We start from the raw sequence: 17,691 nt of genomic DNA, 5'->3' as shown, positions 1-17,691 counted from the left end.
AGCTCTTCTTCTTTATCCCCCTTCTAACCTACTGGAATTTAAGAACAGGGTTGGGGACGTGGTCTTGACTCCGCGCCCAGATGCCATAAATTCCACTCAACAAAAGCATCTGAAGATGGGCCCTGAGAAGGCTCAGCCCCCAAACCTGGTGACCCATAATAATGAATGGAAAGAAATGACCCCCAAAGGATGCTTCTGACCAGACAGTTCACACACACACACACACACACACACACACACACACACACATACACACACACACAGAGAGAGAGAGAGAGAGAGAGAGAGAGAGAGAGAGAGAGGATATAAAAATAAAATTAAATTAAAAACAGAACTTAAGGATGAAGGTCCTCCAAGTGTTTCAATGAGGGTGAAAATGGGCTATTTCCATCCTTTGGTCTGTGACCCGGTTCTAAATAGACTTTTTTTTTTTTTTGAGACAGGGTTTCTCTGTGTAGCTTTATAGTTTATCCTGGCACTAGCTCTCATAGACCAGGCTGGCCTCGAACTTACAGAGATCCGCCTACCTCTGCCTCCCGAGTGCTGGGATTAAAGGCGTGTGCCACCACTGCCTGGCATAGACTTCATCTTAAGAACTTCAAGAGTAAGACATTTAAAATTATTTAGTGTACGTGTGTGTATGTGTGTGCATGTGTATGCACATGTGTGTATATGATGTGTGTAGTGACCCATGACATGTAAGTGTGTGTGAGATCAGAGGACAGCTCTGTGGAGTTGGCTCACTCCTACCTTCACATGTATGTTCTAAGCCCAAATCCCTAAGGCTGCCAGGGAAGCCCTTTTATTTCCTGAACCAAGATTATTTTAACAGCTCAGATGGTGGGGGCACACACCTTTAGTCCCAGCACGAGGCAGAGGCAGGTAGAACTGTGAGTTTGAGGACAGCCTGGTCTACAGAGTGAGTTCTAGGAGTAGATGAAAGATCCAGGAAATCTACCCCATGCTCCTCTCTCCCTGTGTCCTAGGGATGTGTCTAGGTTGTAGAAGGCGGTCTCCTATCTTCTTGTAGAGGATGGAGGAGGGGACAAAAGTGGGAACAGAATCCTGTTGGGGGTCCGGGGACGGGGAGAGAACTGGAAGGGTCTGAAATAGGTCTTCATGTTGGCCTTCTGAGTAATCAGGTGTGTGGCTGGCCCCTAGAAGGGTCACTGAAGGACAGGGTGGGGGAGGGGGTTACATTGCACAACAAGGCAAACAGCAGGGTAGAGATACCTTAGCCCTGGGCAGAAAGATGCCCAAGAGAGATACAGAGCCATAAATCCAACTTGGCACCACAGGGATCTTTCCCCCTTAGGACACAGCTTGTGTGATGACAATGACTCAGCTTGTGTGGAGACTAAAGAAACAAAGAGGTAGAGACAGGCACCTTGAGATAACGCCCACAGCCCCACCATTTGTAAATCTTACCTTGCAATCTCATCTGTTCTTCCAGTCAACCTTCCTCTAGGATCACAGCGCTGATTCACCTGGAGGGCTGCCTAACACGAGGGTCACTGGGGTCACTCCAAAGTCCTCATTCATTAAAAGAAGGAGACCAGGGGTCCCACTTTGAGAACCACTCTTTACAACATACCACAAACCGTGTGGAGTCCTACAGAAAATGAATGGGGAGGGAAGACCAGTTTTTCTGTGGCTGATCAGGGCTGAAGCCTATTCTTAATCCTGGGTCTTGAATGCAATAGACGGAGCTAAGATGGCACAAATGGGATGGGACCTTTTGTCCTGGGAGATGCTGAAGGCTGGTGTTGGGTCTGGCGCTGGAAGCATTCTTTGAGGCCTCTGCCCAGTCTGGAGAGCAGTTGACTGAACTTTTGCAGGGTGCCTGGGAAGACACAGCGTTCTGGGGCTGAAACTCCTCCAGCTGACTCCCCCAAGACACGAAGCATCTCTGTGACTCCTGAATAGGCCATTTCTTAGGGCTCGAGCTGGACCAGGAATAACGTGAGGCTGTGAACTCACCACACCTCGGTTTTCTGGAAGGAGCCAGGGAGCCACATGAGCCCCAGAATCTGCATGCTAGCGAGCAGAGATTCTGATTCCCGCTGCCGAGAACTCTGCATACAGCTAGGATCTGAGCCTGGTGGTGGCTGTTTCTACCAGGGCCCATTGAGTTCCCAGTCTCTTTCTTCTTCACTCATAATAACTAATGTGACACCAATACTATGTGTTAATGAATAGCTACTGTGCTGTATTGTTTAGAGGCAAAGGGGAAGAGGAAAATGCCCGTGTATGTTCAATGCCCACTCCTAGGTATTGAGACAATCTCACTAGAGCTCTGTCTAGCCTGGAACTTCCTAAGTAGACCAGTCTGGCCCTGAAATCATGGAGGTTTCCTACTCCTGTTTCCTTTACCAAGGGATTAAAGGGGTGTGCCACTATGTCCAGCTCTCTAAGTATTAATCTGTGATTAGTTGAACTCGTGGATCTAGGGGACTGATTGAACAAGATGTTGAACATGTTAAGCATTTCAGAAAAAGAAATACGGTGGAACTGGAGCTCATCAGGGAAGAGCGTTTGCTGCTTTTCTGGAGGACCCAGGTTCAGTTCCCAGTATCCAAAGGAGGAGCATCCGATGGAGGATCCAAGGAAGATCTGACGTCGTCTTCTTCTTCTTCTTCTTCTTCTTCTTCTTCTTCTTCTTCTTCTTCTCCTTCTCCTTCTCCTTCTCCTCCTCCTCCTCCTCCTCCTCCTCCTCCTCCTCCTCCTCCTCCTTCTCCTCCTCCTCCTCCTTCTCCTCCTTTTTTTTTTGAGACAGGTAACAGGGTTTCTCTGTGTCGCCTTGGTTGTCCTAGAACTCACTTAGTAGACCAGGCTGGCCTCAAACTCAGAGCCTCCTGCCTCTGCCTCTTGAGTGCTAGGGTTAATGGCGTGCACCCCCACCACCCAGCTTGCCCTCTTCTGATGTCTGCAGACACTGCACACATGTAGGGCACAGACGTACCCGCTGGCAATATACTGCCATATGACCCACGTTGAGGGCCATTTGTCATATCCCACATCCAGGCAACAACATCAGTCCTGCCAGGTCTGTGCTTGGAGGGAAGCATGAGGATTAAGAGACTAGAGACATTGCTAGAGTTGGGAGGGCAGCCAGTAAATCCCGAGATTCACCTGGCGTTTATTTCTCATAGGCTTTATACACCCCAATCCAAAGAGGGGGGGAAGGCAAGAGTCTTCTTTACCACGATACAAGGAACAACTAAAGCAATTACCTTCTCAGTAACCAAAGCATCAAGTAACCACATCCTAGGTCAAAACATTCTGTTAGTAGCTACATCTTAGGTCAAACCTCCTGTTATAACCTTGAAGGAGCAAGAATAGGTCTGAGCTTTCTGACCTTTAGTCAAGGGGGGATAGATCCACTTCTTTGGGCTCCCACACTATACATAATAAGAAATTTAAGAAATAAAAACAATATGGTGAATAGTGGCTGTAATTGGAAGAATGTTTTTTGACCTGATTTGATAAAACTGACCATTAAAAGTTGTAAAGAATTTTATCAGTGTATTGTTATACATATATGCTGATAATTTTGATACAAGACTCTTTTCAGGTTTCTTTGCCTTTGTTTTATTTATTTATTTATCTCTTAACTAATTCATTCATTTATTTGGTGTCAGGGACTAAACTTGGGGCCTCATAGTAGACAAATGCTCTTCCGGTGAGCTACATGTTCAGCCTCTCAGCTTTTTTTTTTTTCTTTCACAATTTCAAAGTTTTGGCTTGCCTAGGATATATAAAAGCCTGGATTCAGTACTCAGCACTAAAATGAAGAGGAGAGGAGAGCAGAGAAGAGATAGGAGAGGAGAGGAGAGGAGAGGAGAGGAGAGGGGAGGGGAAGAGAGGAGAGGGGAAGGAGAAGGAAGGGGAGAAAAGGAGAGGAGAGGGAAAGGGAAGGGGGAATTGTCGCCTGAAGGGAGAGGTGCTTGCTTAACTTATACAAAGCCCTGGTTTTTAACACCATTGCTACATAAACTGGGTGTGTGTGGTACCCTCATACCTGCAGTGTGATCCTAGTGTCACCATTAGGAAGGCAGAGGCAGGAGGATCTCTGAATCTGAGGCCAGCCTGGTCTATATAGTGAGTTCTAGAACAGCCAGGTGTAGGAGTCAGCCATGATAAGCTAAATAGAAACAGACCACCAAAGGAAGTTCTTTACTTCCAATCATTATCACCTGCCAGAGTAGGACTCCGCCATTGATAAGTTTAATGGAGGCCTGAGTCTCAGTAGTTTACCCTGAAGCAGTACCTGGTTGCGGGAAGGACCATAAATTTAGATTACCCAAGCACCATCTAAAGGAAATGCCTAACATTCCAACCATTGTAGATAGGATCACCTGCACACGTTCACCAGGACACCCCTAGACAAATGTCAGCCAATCAGGCATCCTGAACCTTAGAAATCCCTCACCCCCACCTTTACTACTATAAAAACCCACTCTAACTGACCTCGGGGCTCTTTGATTATTCCAATACGCTGGACTTGTGGGGAGGGAGAGTGAGTTTGCAAACTTGTATAAAATTGAGGCTCTTTGCTTTTACATATAGGACTCAATCGCTTTGTTGATGGGGGGGGGGGACTTCATGGATCTGAGCATAACAAAGAAACCCTGTCTCTAAAAATCAACCCCTACAAATAAACCAAAAGAATCCCCACAAAAAAAAAAGAGTTTGAAGGGATAATCCAGAACTCCAATATACCCTTCCTCTGTATTAAGCAACCTGCTTCTGTTCTGCCTTATTACACGCTCGTGACTCAGCAGTCTGCTCTGACGTGTAGACTGGGCTGGTGTAGTTCTGAGTCACAGGGAGAGTCAGAGAGACATTACGCCCTCTAGTCCTCAATTCTTGAGTGCAAATTTCCTAAAATCAGAGACCTCCTTCATAGCCACAGCAGGATTATCAAATTAAGAAATTTAATATTAAAACACTGCTCTTGATTGGGGAGTGAGGACTTGTCTGGCATGGAGAAAATCCTGGATTCGAGCCTCAGCATGCCGGGCACGGTGGTGGTCACCCGAAGTCCGAGCTGGATCACGAGGCTGAGGTAGGAAGACCACTAGAGCCAAAGAATTTGAGATCAGCCTGCTCAGGGTAACAAGACCCCATTTCTAAACAACTTAAAAAATGCTTTTGTTTTGCCCCTGGTCCATAACTGCTGTCCTGTCTTCCGAAGACTCCAGAACACTGAGTCTTTCCTTGTCTTTCATGAACTTGGCACTTGATGAAGACGGCAGACTAAGTGTTTGTGGGATGCCCTGACAGGCAGGCCTTAGCTTATGTTTGTAGGGCGCCCCGCTGAAGGAGTCTGGGATGTTTCCTGATGGCTAGATGTAGATGAGGCTCCTGGCTGCGGGGCACAGGAGTGCCCTGGTATCTTTCTTACACATCACCTATTGAGTGCCACCTCTGAGCCTTTAGTCAAGGCTTTTGAATTTAGAACACCTTACTTGGGTGGACCTCTGCCCCTAACAGTGTGCCCTTCCCATTGGCACCCTGGACTAAAGTTCCTTTTTTGTTTTTCCAGCTGTGGTATGGTAGTGCTCAGTCATTAAACTACATAGTCCTACTCGCGGTGCCTTTGTTTCCATCCCAGGAATGCTAGGTAAGATGTTAGGTAAAACGTTAGCTGGGTAAGATGCCAGGGATAACAACTTGACCTTGTTCCTGAGACTGCAGCTCGGTTGGCAGAGTGCCTGTCTAGAAAACACAAAGCCCCAGATTGGATTCCCAGCACCTAAGAAGCTGGTTTACAGTGTACACCGGTAAATCCAGCCAGTGTTTGGGAGGTGAAGGCAGGAGAATCAGAAGTTCAAGGTCATCATTGGCTATGTAGCAAGTTCAAGGCCAGTCTAGGCTATAGAAAGAAAAGCAAGTTTTTGTTTTAGACATGAGACTTGCTTTTCTTTCTAGAGTAAGATGGATTCTTGTGAAGGTTGGTGTTCCTGCAGCTGCTCGAGAAGGAAAAGTTAGAACCCTAAAACCTCTGATTCATCAGCCCATCCCAACAGCCTGTATTAACTGCTGTGGCTGCGATAAAATACCATAGCCTGAAGCAATTTAGAGAAAAGGGCTTACAGTTCCCGAGGGGCAGGGCCCATGGGTGGGGAAGGCATGGTTGGTCATTTTATCCACACACAGGAGTCATTCGCTTTGAGGGTGTGTTTTCTTTTGGAAAGGCAGTGTTCCAGGTAATCCAGGGTAGTCTTGAACTCACAAATTTGGACAAGGTTAACCTTGAATTCATGATCGCCCCTTATTCATCTTCCATGTTCTGGAAACACTAGCACTCCATACCACACCCCATTTTATCTGGAACTGGGGACTAAATGCAGGGCCTCCTGCTTGCTAGACAAGCCCTCTACCAACTCTGTTACTTCTCCCGCCCTGTGACAGAGTCTTCGAGAACAGTCTTTGGTGATTGAGGTGGGTCCCCGTGGCTGTCATAAGACAAGAAATATTGTGTGGAGTCTTTCTATGATCTATTTAAAGAGTTTGCTATCTTCTTGGAATGATGAGGAAATTATTCAAATCCAGATCAACAGGCCTCTGTGCTGTCTGTGCTCTGAGGAAGCCCTTGATCCTCGAGGCGGGACACATTGCACGGGCTTCACACAGGCTGCTCTGGTCAGCGAGATGAACAGAGCCTTTGAAGAAAGGGGAGTGACCCCCATCTTAGAGACTCTAGGCCCTGGGCTGACTTCTCACTGGCCCCCCAAATTGCAAAGAGTCCCTCAGCTGTTGAAGGTTGTTGTCATAACAACTCTTGGTTACACACTACCTTCCCCCAACTGAAAGGAGAACTTGTCTGAATCCCCATTGAATTCAGAGGTCTCTGATGATTTGGACAAAAAGTGTCGCTGTACTAGTTTGGAATCGGAGTCTGGCTGGGTTTACTTTGTTATGGTGAATATTGAGTTTGTGGTTTTTGCTTTGAGACAAAATCTCATCTTAGTCTGGAACTTTGGGTTCACTTGCCTCAGCCTTCCTGGGCTGGGATGATGCTGTTTACAGCCAGGCAAAGCCAAAGCCCAGTTTGAAAGGACAGACAAGCCCTGGGGAGGTAGGCGTTTGTCACGATGCAGAACTCAAAAAATGGAAGACTCCTGTCAGCGTGTTCCCGGGTCTTTGCTGTGAAGACTCAGGCGTTTACATGTAAACACATGTGTGTTTGTGAGGTTAGGAAGGCATGTGGGACACGCAGGACAGCAGCCGGGGCTACCATTTCCTTCATGGCTTCCTGGAAAGGTGGAAGCTTTGTGGACATCAGCCCTAGCCCTGTGCCCTCTTTGTTTCTCTGGGTGGAAAGTGGACTTGTGAGAATGAGCGTGGCAACAGCTCTGTGTCCCCAAGGATGGCTGTCCTCCTTGAAGGAGCAACTGCGTACTGAAGGCTTGCTGGTTGTCACAAGGACAGCTGAGTCCCAGTATCACAGACTGCATCCCACCCTGGAGGGTCTGTTCTCCCTGGTGCACCCAACGTCTTGCCCAGAGATCAGGTCATAGGCCCACAGGCTGGAGTGAAGGCCCTACAGTATAGCCCGGACCCTGCTGGTGCTGTTTTAGAACCTCTTTGTTAAGGGCCCGAGTCTGTTTTAATCACTGCTCAGGAATCTAATTCAAATACTCAGACTCACTGTCTGCCAAGAGGTGGGTTTGGCCATGACAGACAAACAGGAAAAGGCTTAGAAGTTAATAAAGCTGGGAGAAAAGGGCTTTGTGTGAGCAGGGTCCTTGCTACCCAGCTGCCTGAAGGCCCTAAAGTGAGCCAGGCCTCTTCTTGCTCTGCACGGCCCCAGTGTACTCTCTGGAGATGGTCACAAAGCACCAGGGGGCTTCTGGGACATGTTATTCAAGTGATTTTTCTGTTTTCCTTCCCGGTGCAGGGAGTGTGGTCATCTAGTCATTTCTAGGATAAGGTCAGCATGTGCTACATAAATAAGAAGTATATGCAGCAATGTACTGGGCTCCCGGGACGTGCCGGAGGCCAGATTTTCAGGTTCCCATTTCTGAACCTCTTGTGTTTCAAAGAGACGGATGGTGGGGTTGGAAACAGAAAATATAAGTAAAATTGATAATATAAAAAATAACAGAAATAATAGAAAATAATATGTTGAAGAAATGCATCAATGGAGGATATCAGCTTTGTTCTGAGGGGTACCGAATCCCTAGAGGAGCACTGACCCTCTAAAGGGACTCACAGGAAGGGAGAGTCAAGGGCATCCATTTCAGAGTCTCAGCTAACCGGCTCTCTTTTCGAACGTGTATCTACTTCTCCTTTCTCTGCTTTTTTTACCTCTGGGCTTTGCTATAGAAACACAAAGCCCTCAGATATGCTTGATCCTAGGACACAGTGTTGCTCCGGGCATGCAGATCCCACTCGGGGCACCAAAAGTACAATCGGAGAGATTGTTGTGTGCTGTGGTTTGGAAATTGTTCCCAAAGGATTCCTGCATTGAAAATTAATCTCCTCTGTGAGGTGTGGAGAGGATTAACCGTTGAATTGTATCATTTAGAGGTGGGACCTTTGGAAGGCAGTTCAGATGTGCTTGTCAGGGCGGGGCCTCTTGATGGAGTCCTGGAGCGATTTTAGAACAAAGACAGCCTAGAACACACACACACACACACGAATACACACACACACACATGTGCAGGCACATATACAGACATCACACATACAACACACATAAACATGCACACAAAGACATACGTGCTACAGACATGCACATCATTCACACACGCCACACAGGTGTACACAGAGACAGAGAGACAGACACACAATACACACATTCACAACACAGGTGTGCACAGAGAAAGAGACACACACACATTCATCATACAGGTATACACAGAGAAAGATAGACACAACACATACTCAATGCAAACACAACACAGGTGTGCACACACAGAGAGAAAGACACACACCACACACACACACAGGCACCACATACACACTCACAACACAGGTGTGTTCACACATGCAGGTACTACATGTACACACATACCACACAGATGTGCACACACACCACATATGCGACCACACACAGGGCTGCACACATACTCCACACACACATACTTACCACATAGGTGTGCACATACACAGGCATGCACACCTATCACACACATAGCACACAGGTGTGCATGCACACACACAGACTCACATACCACACACGCACACAGTCACATACACAGTTATCTGAACACACATGTGCACACCAGCACACCCTGGATTCCCCTGTCTTTTTGCAGATCATGTACCACCTTGGAATTCTGACATTAAGAAAGTAATCACTAGATACAGCCCTTGACTAAACTCCATTTCCCTAAAGCTTACCTGGGCTGAGGAATTGCCCATTGTTAGCAATGGAACACAGCGTTTGGACAGCCTCTATAGGCTTAGGGAGTGGGGTGAGGTGGGTTGTGTCTTTCTTGGCAAGTTGATGTCTCTGCTAAGTGTGAAATTCAGCTTTAAAACAGGGAATTTTTACCAAGGTTGTATTATTCTTTTTATTTGTTTTGTTTTTTGTAGGTTTTTATTTTGTTTCTTGAGACAGGGTTTCTCTGTGAAACAGTCCTGGCTGTCCTGGAACTCACTTTATAGACCAGACTGGTCTTGAAATCACAGAGATCTGCCTGCCTCTGCCTCCCAAGTGCTGGGATTAAAGGTGTGTACCACTGCGGCCTGGTGGTTGTGTTCCTCCTCCCCATCCCGCTGCACTTATAGGGTCTCTCTGTAGCTTTGGAGCCTGTCCTGGAACTAGCTCTTGTAGACCAGGCTGGCCTTGAACTCACAGAGATCCTGCTTGACTCTGCCTCTCGAGTGCTGGAATTAAAGGTGTGCACCACCACCACCCGGCGGTTGTGCTATTTTCAATGCAAATGGCAAGAGTGTCTATAATTTCCATTACGTGTCTTCTCCTCTTCTGTGTCTTGGCTCTGGAATCTGATGACTGCCGCTAGTGCCTTGGTGGCCAAAGCAGAAAGGATGACAAGAGGCAAGGAAAGAGTGAATTTGGGGGAATATTATTTTCAGGTGTGTAACTTTGGTTTATGCTGTATTTGTTTAACTCTGTGAAGCTGTGTTACTGTGTCTGTCTAAAACACCTGGTGGTCTCAATAAAAAGATGACTGGCCAATAACGATGCAGGAGCAAGGATAGGTGGGGCTGGCAGGAAGAGAGGATAAATAGGAGGAGAACCCTGAGAGAAGGGAGAATGAGGAGCAAGAGAACAAGGACAGGAGAATATCAGGGGTCAGTCACCCAGTCACCCAGCCAGCCACGGAGTAAGAAGGAAAGTAAGACATACAGAAGAAAGAAAGATAAAAGCCCAGAGGCAAAAGGAACTTGGGATAATTTAAGATAAGAAAAGCTGGCAAGAAACAAGCCATGCTAAAGCCGGGCATTCATTACTAAGAATACGTCTCTGTGTGTCATTTACTTGGGAGCTGGGCAGTGGGCTCCCCAAAAGAGTCCAAAGTGTAAAACATCACACAACAGGCAGAACAGCCTGGCTCTACACTAGAACAAGCACACAGCGCTGCTCCGCCTAACCCATCTATCTTGTCAGCTGTCTCAAGACAGGTGTGACAACATGTCACGTCAGACAGGAAACGAAGGCAGACTGACAAGAAGACAGTCTGATCTGATGACTCGCTTGATAAGGAAGACGGCTTTGCCAGCAGAGTGTTAGGAAGAGAAGTTTCCTACTGATTCACTGGACAAAATCTATGGTTAAATGGATAACAAAGTATAAAGTGGGTGGGGATATCAAACCAGTTTACGTGCATGGGTCTTAGGAAAGATTTTCCCATGTTGGGTGCATCTGCTTAAAATGTTCTAAGCAGCTCTTTCCAAGCCGGCACTCCGTAAGGGCAAGTCATTATTCAGCTCGAGCGCCAAGATCGTCAAGCCCAATGGCGAGAAGCCAGACGAGTTCGAGTCCGGCATCTCTCAGGCGCTGCTCGAGCTGGAGATGAACTCGGATCTCAAGGCGCAGCTGCGGGAGCTCAACATCACTGCGGCCAAGGAAATTGAAGTTGGCGGTGGCCCGAAAGCCATCATAATTTTTGTACCAGTTCCTCAGCTGAAATCCTTCCAAAAAATCCAAGTCCGGCTGGTTCGTGAATTGGAGAAAAAGTTCAGCGGGAAACACGTAGTCTTCATTGCTCAGAGGAGGATTCTGCCCAAGCCAACTCGGAAAAGCCGTACGAAAAATAAGCAGAAGCGCCCCAGAAGCCGCACGCTCACCGCAGTGCACGATGCCATCCTTGAGGACTTGGTCTTCCTGAGTGAGATTGTGGGCAAGAGGATCCGTGTGAAACTGGACGGCAGCCGGCTCATAAAGGTTCATTTAGACAAAGCACAGCAGAACAACGTGGAGCACAAGGTGGAAACGTTTTCTGGTGTGTATAAGAAGCTCACGGGCAAGGATGTTAATTTTGAAAATGACTGAATAAAGTGTCATTCGTAAAAAAAAAAATGTTCTAAGCAGAATAACAGTTAATATGTATTGCTAACTTTGGGGACTACCTTTAAGGAGTTCTGTGTTTTTTAAATTTTAAAATTACTTTATTTGTTTGCTATCTGTATTCATGTGCCGTGGCACACATGTGGAGTCACAGGGCAATCTGAAAGAGATTATTTTAGAGTGTCCGCATTTATATGCATACACATATACATACACACACAGACATATCCATATCTTTTGTTGTGCTAAGCAGGCAGCGGCAGACACCAGTGATGGATTGCTGCTGTATAGGAGGACTTGGAGCTGACTAACCTGAGATATATGCCCGGGCTGGGAGCTCCATCTTTGCAGCTACTAAGCTTGTGATGAACGATTCACTGTCTGTCTGTTCATCTACCTGTCCATCTTTGAGACAGAGTCTAACTCCTAGCAGAGGATGACCTTGAGCTTCCGACCCTCCTCCTGCCTCTACTAACTGAGGCGGTACTGGAATTCCAGGTGTCTGCCTTCGCCAGAGTCTGTGGTTCTGCAGATCTGAAGGGTTGTTTTTGTGCACTGAGCCGTGAATTCGCAGGACGGCTCCAGCTGCTCGGGGGTTCTTCCCTTGTCACAAAGGCTGCCTCTCCGTGAGAAGCAGGCTGGCGCTTCAGCTGAACTCGGGTGCCTTCTCCTTGGCTTCACTTTTCTCAGATCATTCTCCTTCCGTTTATGGAGGCTGTCTCGGCTCTTGGAGGCCTTAACAGGCTCCATCTGCACATTAATTCTCCTGGCAAGAATTTTGTTTGTGCTTGTTTACAACGCCGTCAGCGTGCTGAGTGGACACTATAGACTGCTCCAAGTTTGCCCTGGTGACGCTTACGGGCGTTCCTTTTTGAGCAGCGTGAATTCCCCTGCTGTCTATAATGTGACTCCTCTCCTCTCACACATCTGTGGCCAAAGGAATAACTCCATGTTTCCTGAAGGATCTAGAGAACATAGATCAGGATCTTCTCTTTGTGTTTGTCATTTTGTTGCACGGCCCAAAAGCATCTCTAAGGATTTTAAAGTGTGCGCAGAGGATATGTAACATTTAGAAATTGCTTGAAAGGTTTCTAGGCAAAACAAAACCCAAGCTAGATGTGGTGGTGCACACCTTTAATCCCAAACTTGGGAGGCAGAGGCAGGGGAATGTTTGAGTTTGAGGCCAGCCTGATCTACAAAGTGAGTTTCAGGATAGGCAGTCTTGTTCTTAAAAAATATCCCTGGCGTCCCCCCGCCCCACAGCAAACTCTGGCGGGTCCCAGCAGTGCCGGGCGCCGGCTCTAGGGTCCGCACCCGAGCAAGCGAGCAAGCGGCTACAGCTTCTCACCAGCGGGAGGGCAGGCACACAGCGGGTCAGACATATAAACACAGAAAATAGCCATAAATGTTTATTAAAAAGGGGGAGGAAGAGAGAGAGAGAGAGAGAGAGAGAGAGAGAGAGAGAGAGGAGAAAGAGAAGGGAGAAAGAGTGTAGCGGCGTAAACGAATGTAGACAGATTGTAAAAATATATATATTTTTAATGTAGAAATAGACTTACAGAACCACCGTTCCTGCGGAGACCAGGAAAGCAGAAGAGACAGCTCGGGAGCACTCTCGCCAAATTTATAGGCAGACATTAGCCCGAGGCGAACACGCCCCCTAAGGGGTGTGACTTATCCCTACATCTCCCCTTTTTGTCTAAATAAGACAGAACTAAACCAAATACAACTACATACAATAACAACAAATAATAAATATAACAAACAATATTGAGAACAAAAGCTTTGCTAAACATTCTATCTCAAGGAATCCAAATAATGTAAAGAGTAACTACAATTATATAATCTTCAACTCAGTCAAAGATCTGAGAAGGGAATAAACACTACTCAACAAACGAGATATATCCAAAATGTGCAACAATTAACAGAGACAACTGACTACCTGGGCAATCACCCAAAGTCTCGTTTGCAATGTTGAGTCAACCAATTTTGGCTAAGGTCTAACATAACTGACATACCATTATTAAAGGCAAGGAACTTTTCAAAACTATCTTACCCTGTCTTGGCAGGATATGACAGTCCTGTTTTATCCATTGATGCACGCTCTGTATCTCTGTCAGTGGTTGAGGTATGGGCATTTCTTTGCCCAAAGGCCAGTTCTGCCAAATAGAAAGGCTCCAGGTGGAGTGTCTTTGGTGCTCAACATTCTCTCGGGAATAGAGCGGTGTTGCCAGGAGCAATTGTGTCTCACTATCACGAAACTCTGAGTTAGATTAAAGGCCATTTTCTACAGCTCTTTGAAGAGGTTGAAGATTATCTATCTATACTGAGTATAATCTCTATATATCTAAAGAACCTGATTAGTCTGATTATAAATGACAAACTTAGATGACTATTTATCTATATAATTCTCAATATTTATCTAACTTAAAGACTAAGACAATAAACAACTGTGTAACAAATGAGGATAATGACCTCCAAATATAAACACTGTACAAATATACATTGCAATATGGCAAATATATATCAATACACAAACATTATATAAGTATCTTAATCAGAGGTAGAAATGTACATTGCAATATGGTAAATATATACAATATATATCAATACAATATATGTCAATACATAAAAATGTTTTAAACAGACATAGAAACATGCATGCATACAATAGTCAATATAATTTAACTTTGTTTCAATATACAAGAATTGATACCAATATATTTGTCTAAAAGCAGTAACTCACAATTATAAATCTATTATCCCATCATTCCCTCTTTTTTTTTTTTTCAAAATGATCCCTGAGCAAGCAGGAAGGACAGGCGGAGGAGTGGTTGGTCCACTGGAGGAGAGGTGGGAGGGGACCACAGGAGCTGAGTGGAGAAGCAGGGAGCCACAGACATCGATTGTGTGACTGCTGACGGATGACGGGATTTGGAAAGGCTTATCTGGGATGTTCCCACTGCTCAGCCACAGCCCGGCTTCTGAACCTTGGCACTGTTGATAGTTGGGACTTGGTAATTCCTTTTTATGAAGTCATGCCCTGGGCATTATAAGATATTTAGGGACATCCATGGAATCAGTTCACCAGGTGCCAGTGGTATCCACCCGTTTACTTCCATGTAATGATAAAACATGAGATTACCTAAACAATAAAATTCCCCCATTGACCCTCATTTTGCAAACCCAGTCAGTCAGAGTATCTCCTTTGGGAAGATTAGTTTTGGGGACATAAGGTTATATAGAGAAAGGACTTGGTACCAGGTATTTGGTTTTCAAAATGGGCTTCCAAAATCCTCAGCAATAAAACAGGCTGAAATAATCAAATCACACTGAGAATGTCCAAGCATCCTTTTTACAATAATAGCCAAACCCGGTAAGCTTGTCTCATAGGGGTTTTGCTTAGAGAGAATCCATATGTGACATGTGGTATGTGGCACTGTCTTTTAGGAAGGGGTGACAAAGAGAACAAAGTGAGGAGGTGGGATGCTTGATTCTGGGAGCTGCTGCCCAAGGCCAGGGAAGAAGATAAATCTCAAGAACATCCAAGCCGGTGTCCTGCTTACGGAGACACCCACCATGGCCTGCATGCAGTAGTGTGGCTCAGTGTATGGAGGGTCCCAAAGGAGACCCTGAAGTAACATAGGTAACTGCTTATAGAAAAGACTTTCCTATCACCTTGAAGTAGCAGGGATGTGAAGAGGAGACCTGGTCCTGGTAGAAGGGCAGGAGACTTCAGATCTCATGACCAGAACCACCAGCAGAGCTGAGAAACAGCAGCTGCAAAGGCTACCACACACATGGCTTGGAATAAGAGGACCAATGGCCTTGCTGGTCTATTCACCAAGAATCAGTCAACACCCAGTGGCCTTAGACAGCCCTGTACTTCCAGGTCTTCTCCCCTGGCTAGCTCCAAACTGTGTCTGCAACTCTCCTGTGTCAGATACTCCATGGTCCTGGCATTTCTAACATCCACTGCAATTTAGGTTTCATCTTGATAGTTTCATACAATGGCTTTCCCTTTCCTCCTTTCTTGCCCAATGGCTAACTTTTGCCACAAAGAAAGTAAATTCCATGTGAAGTTTCTTTGGTGCCCATCATCTTCTCTGAAGTAGATTGATGCTACTGTCCCATTATCATTAAAAAACACAAAACAAAACTTTTAACTGTTACTGATAACAGCTTGTAATCAACCACCCTAAACAATGGCAATTATCCATAACTCACTGAATGACCAAAAACCACCCACCCTACCTCTTGGGAATGTGGGAATAGTGTTCTTAAATTTACTTACTGCTGTTTTGGGGCAATGGTATCTTTGAGGACCCTGAAAAAAATTGGGTTAATTGTTAAGTCCTGGGAGAGGTAGCTGTATCATTTGTTGTCCAGTCTCTGTGTAATGGGAAGGTGCAGGGCTTATCTCAAGCACTGGCTAGAGTAGTCTGTGAGGCTGGATCACTCAGCTAGCCTCCTTGAAATTGTCCTGAGCAGTTTGTAGCCAAAAGCCGATCTTTAGGTGGTGTTTTTCAACTTGGTGTTACCATAGTCCTCGTGGAATCATCGTTGTGGGGCCCCATCCTCCTTTTGGAGACTTCAAAGCTCACTGTTAGGCACAGTCTTGGTTCACTGGAGAAAACTTAAACATTTAAATATCACATGCAGCAGATCTAAAAAATGTTAAAGGACCATACTTTGTTATGTCCATCCAGAGTACAAAAACTGAATTCCTAGTTAGCTGATAGAGACTCAAACCTGAAATCATGTACAGGAAGCTAGATGAAGCCTTTTCCTAGAATTAGTTAGTACTCAATATGATCATTAATATCATGACAAAAAGTTTAAATATATATATATATTAATCTTATAAATTTTGAGATAATATTTGTACCTTAACCTGTTAAAAAGTAAAAATAAAACCAAAAGATTATGAGATTAGTAGCAACAAAATAGTTCCTTAATTTTGATTAGTCCAATGCCTGCCATTGCCACATCTTCTACATAATCCAGAAGAGAGGTGAGTTCTGTTTGGATTGTGCTTAGAAAAAAAAATATTGTTTCTAGAAACACCCTGTTTACAATCCCCTTTTAGGTGACCTTGTTTAGCACAACTGAAACACTTGACATTTTGATTTTTCTTCAAACCTCAAGAAATCATCTCTTCTATCCAAGCATCATCATGGTTATGAGATTCAGTATTGGTTGTATCTCAGATCCATTTCTCCAAGGGTGCTGATCTTGCCTTTAATGACCTAATTACCCTTTTGCATTGTGCATTAGTGTTTTCAAAAGCCAGAGATTCAATTATTAGGTATTCTATTTACTGCTGAAGTCGATCTTTACAAGAAATCAGTGAAGATTTCTTTTGGGCCCTGCATAACTTTGATAAATGTTTTAATTTTCTTTGCTACGTCTTCAATTCTATCCCAAGCATTCAAAGCTGCTGCACAGCATAATCATATAGAGGTTGCCTTTGTACATTAACATAATCTCCCTCTCAAAGAAGTCCTTGGTCTTTGGAGATTTCCATACCTTTAGCCCTTCTTCATTGCTCAATGGTTATAGCCTCATCTTTCTACCAGGTCCTCCATTGTAATTGAGAACCAGGCTCCAAGACTGCTGTAACAAAGTCTCTCCAGTCTTAAAGGATAGTTCTATTACATGTTGAATTTAACATCTGTTTGACAAAAGGTGAGTGCATGCCATATGAGACTATTGTTTCTTTGAATCTCCTTAAATCTAAAATTTCCACAGGAGTTCATTCAGCTCTTGCACAACCTTGGTGATATCTATCATTGCCAATTCCTGTAAAGTTACTGGATAAATTAAATTTGATTGTTTGAAAACCTTAGGTTGTTTTCTCTAACCTTATATTGCAATGCTGAAATTGGTTCTTCTTTAATTTCCTCTGTCTAGATCTGAATATCTCTATGATCTGTTTTACTACGTTTTTCTAAGGCCTGTATCTTGGCACTCATATCAACCAACTTTTTAAAGGATAAATCGAGGACTATCAAACCAACAGCAAAGATTATTAAAATGGCAGTTAACATTATGTTAATCCCAGTTGATTATCTTCTCATTTACTTGCTCCACATTTAAACCTTGCATTGCATAATTACACAGAGACACAACTCTCTCCAGTGTAATAGTGTTTCCCATTTTTTAGCACGGTAAAAAAACTCTCTCTTTTAACTAATTCCTTT

At 44.9% G+C, this 17,691-nt stretch overlaps 1 protein-coding gene across 1 annotated transcript; it reads left to right on the top strand.

Moving 5' to 3' along the window:
* Nucleotides 1-4,985: 4,985 nt before the first annotated feature.
* Nucleotides 4,986-11,473, top strand: LOC121441772 (40S ribosomal protein S7-like). The gene is made up of 3 exons (XM_041643052.1): nt 4,986-5,068; nt 5,549-5,553; nt 10,866-11,473. Exons 1-3 carry the CDS (start codon nt 4,986-4,988, stop codon nt 11,471-11,473), a joined length of 696 nt encoding a protein of 231 aa, XP_041498986.1.
* Nucleotides 11,474-17,691: the final 6,218 nt, after the last annotated feature.

This window comes from Microtus oregoni, unplaced genomic scaffold (genome assembly GCF_018167655.1).
Source record: "Microtus oregoni isolate MIOR12 unplaced genomic scaffold, Mior012 000081F_ref0000091, whole genome shotgun sequence".
NCBI classification, from domain to species: domain Eukaryota; kingdom Metazoa; phylum Chordata; class Mammalia; order Rodentia; family Cricetidae; genus Microtus; species Microtus oregoni.
This window is presented reverse-complemented; position numbering and strand designations above follow the sequence as displayed.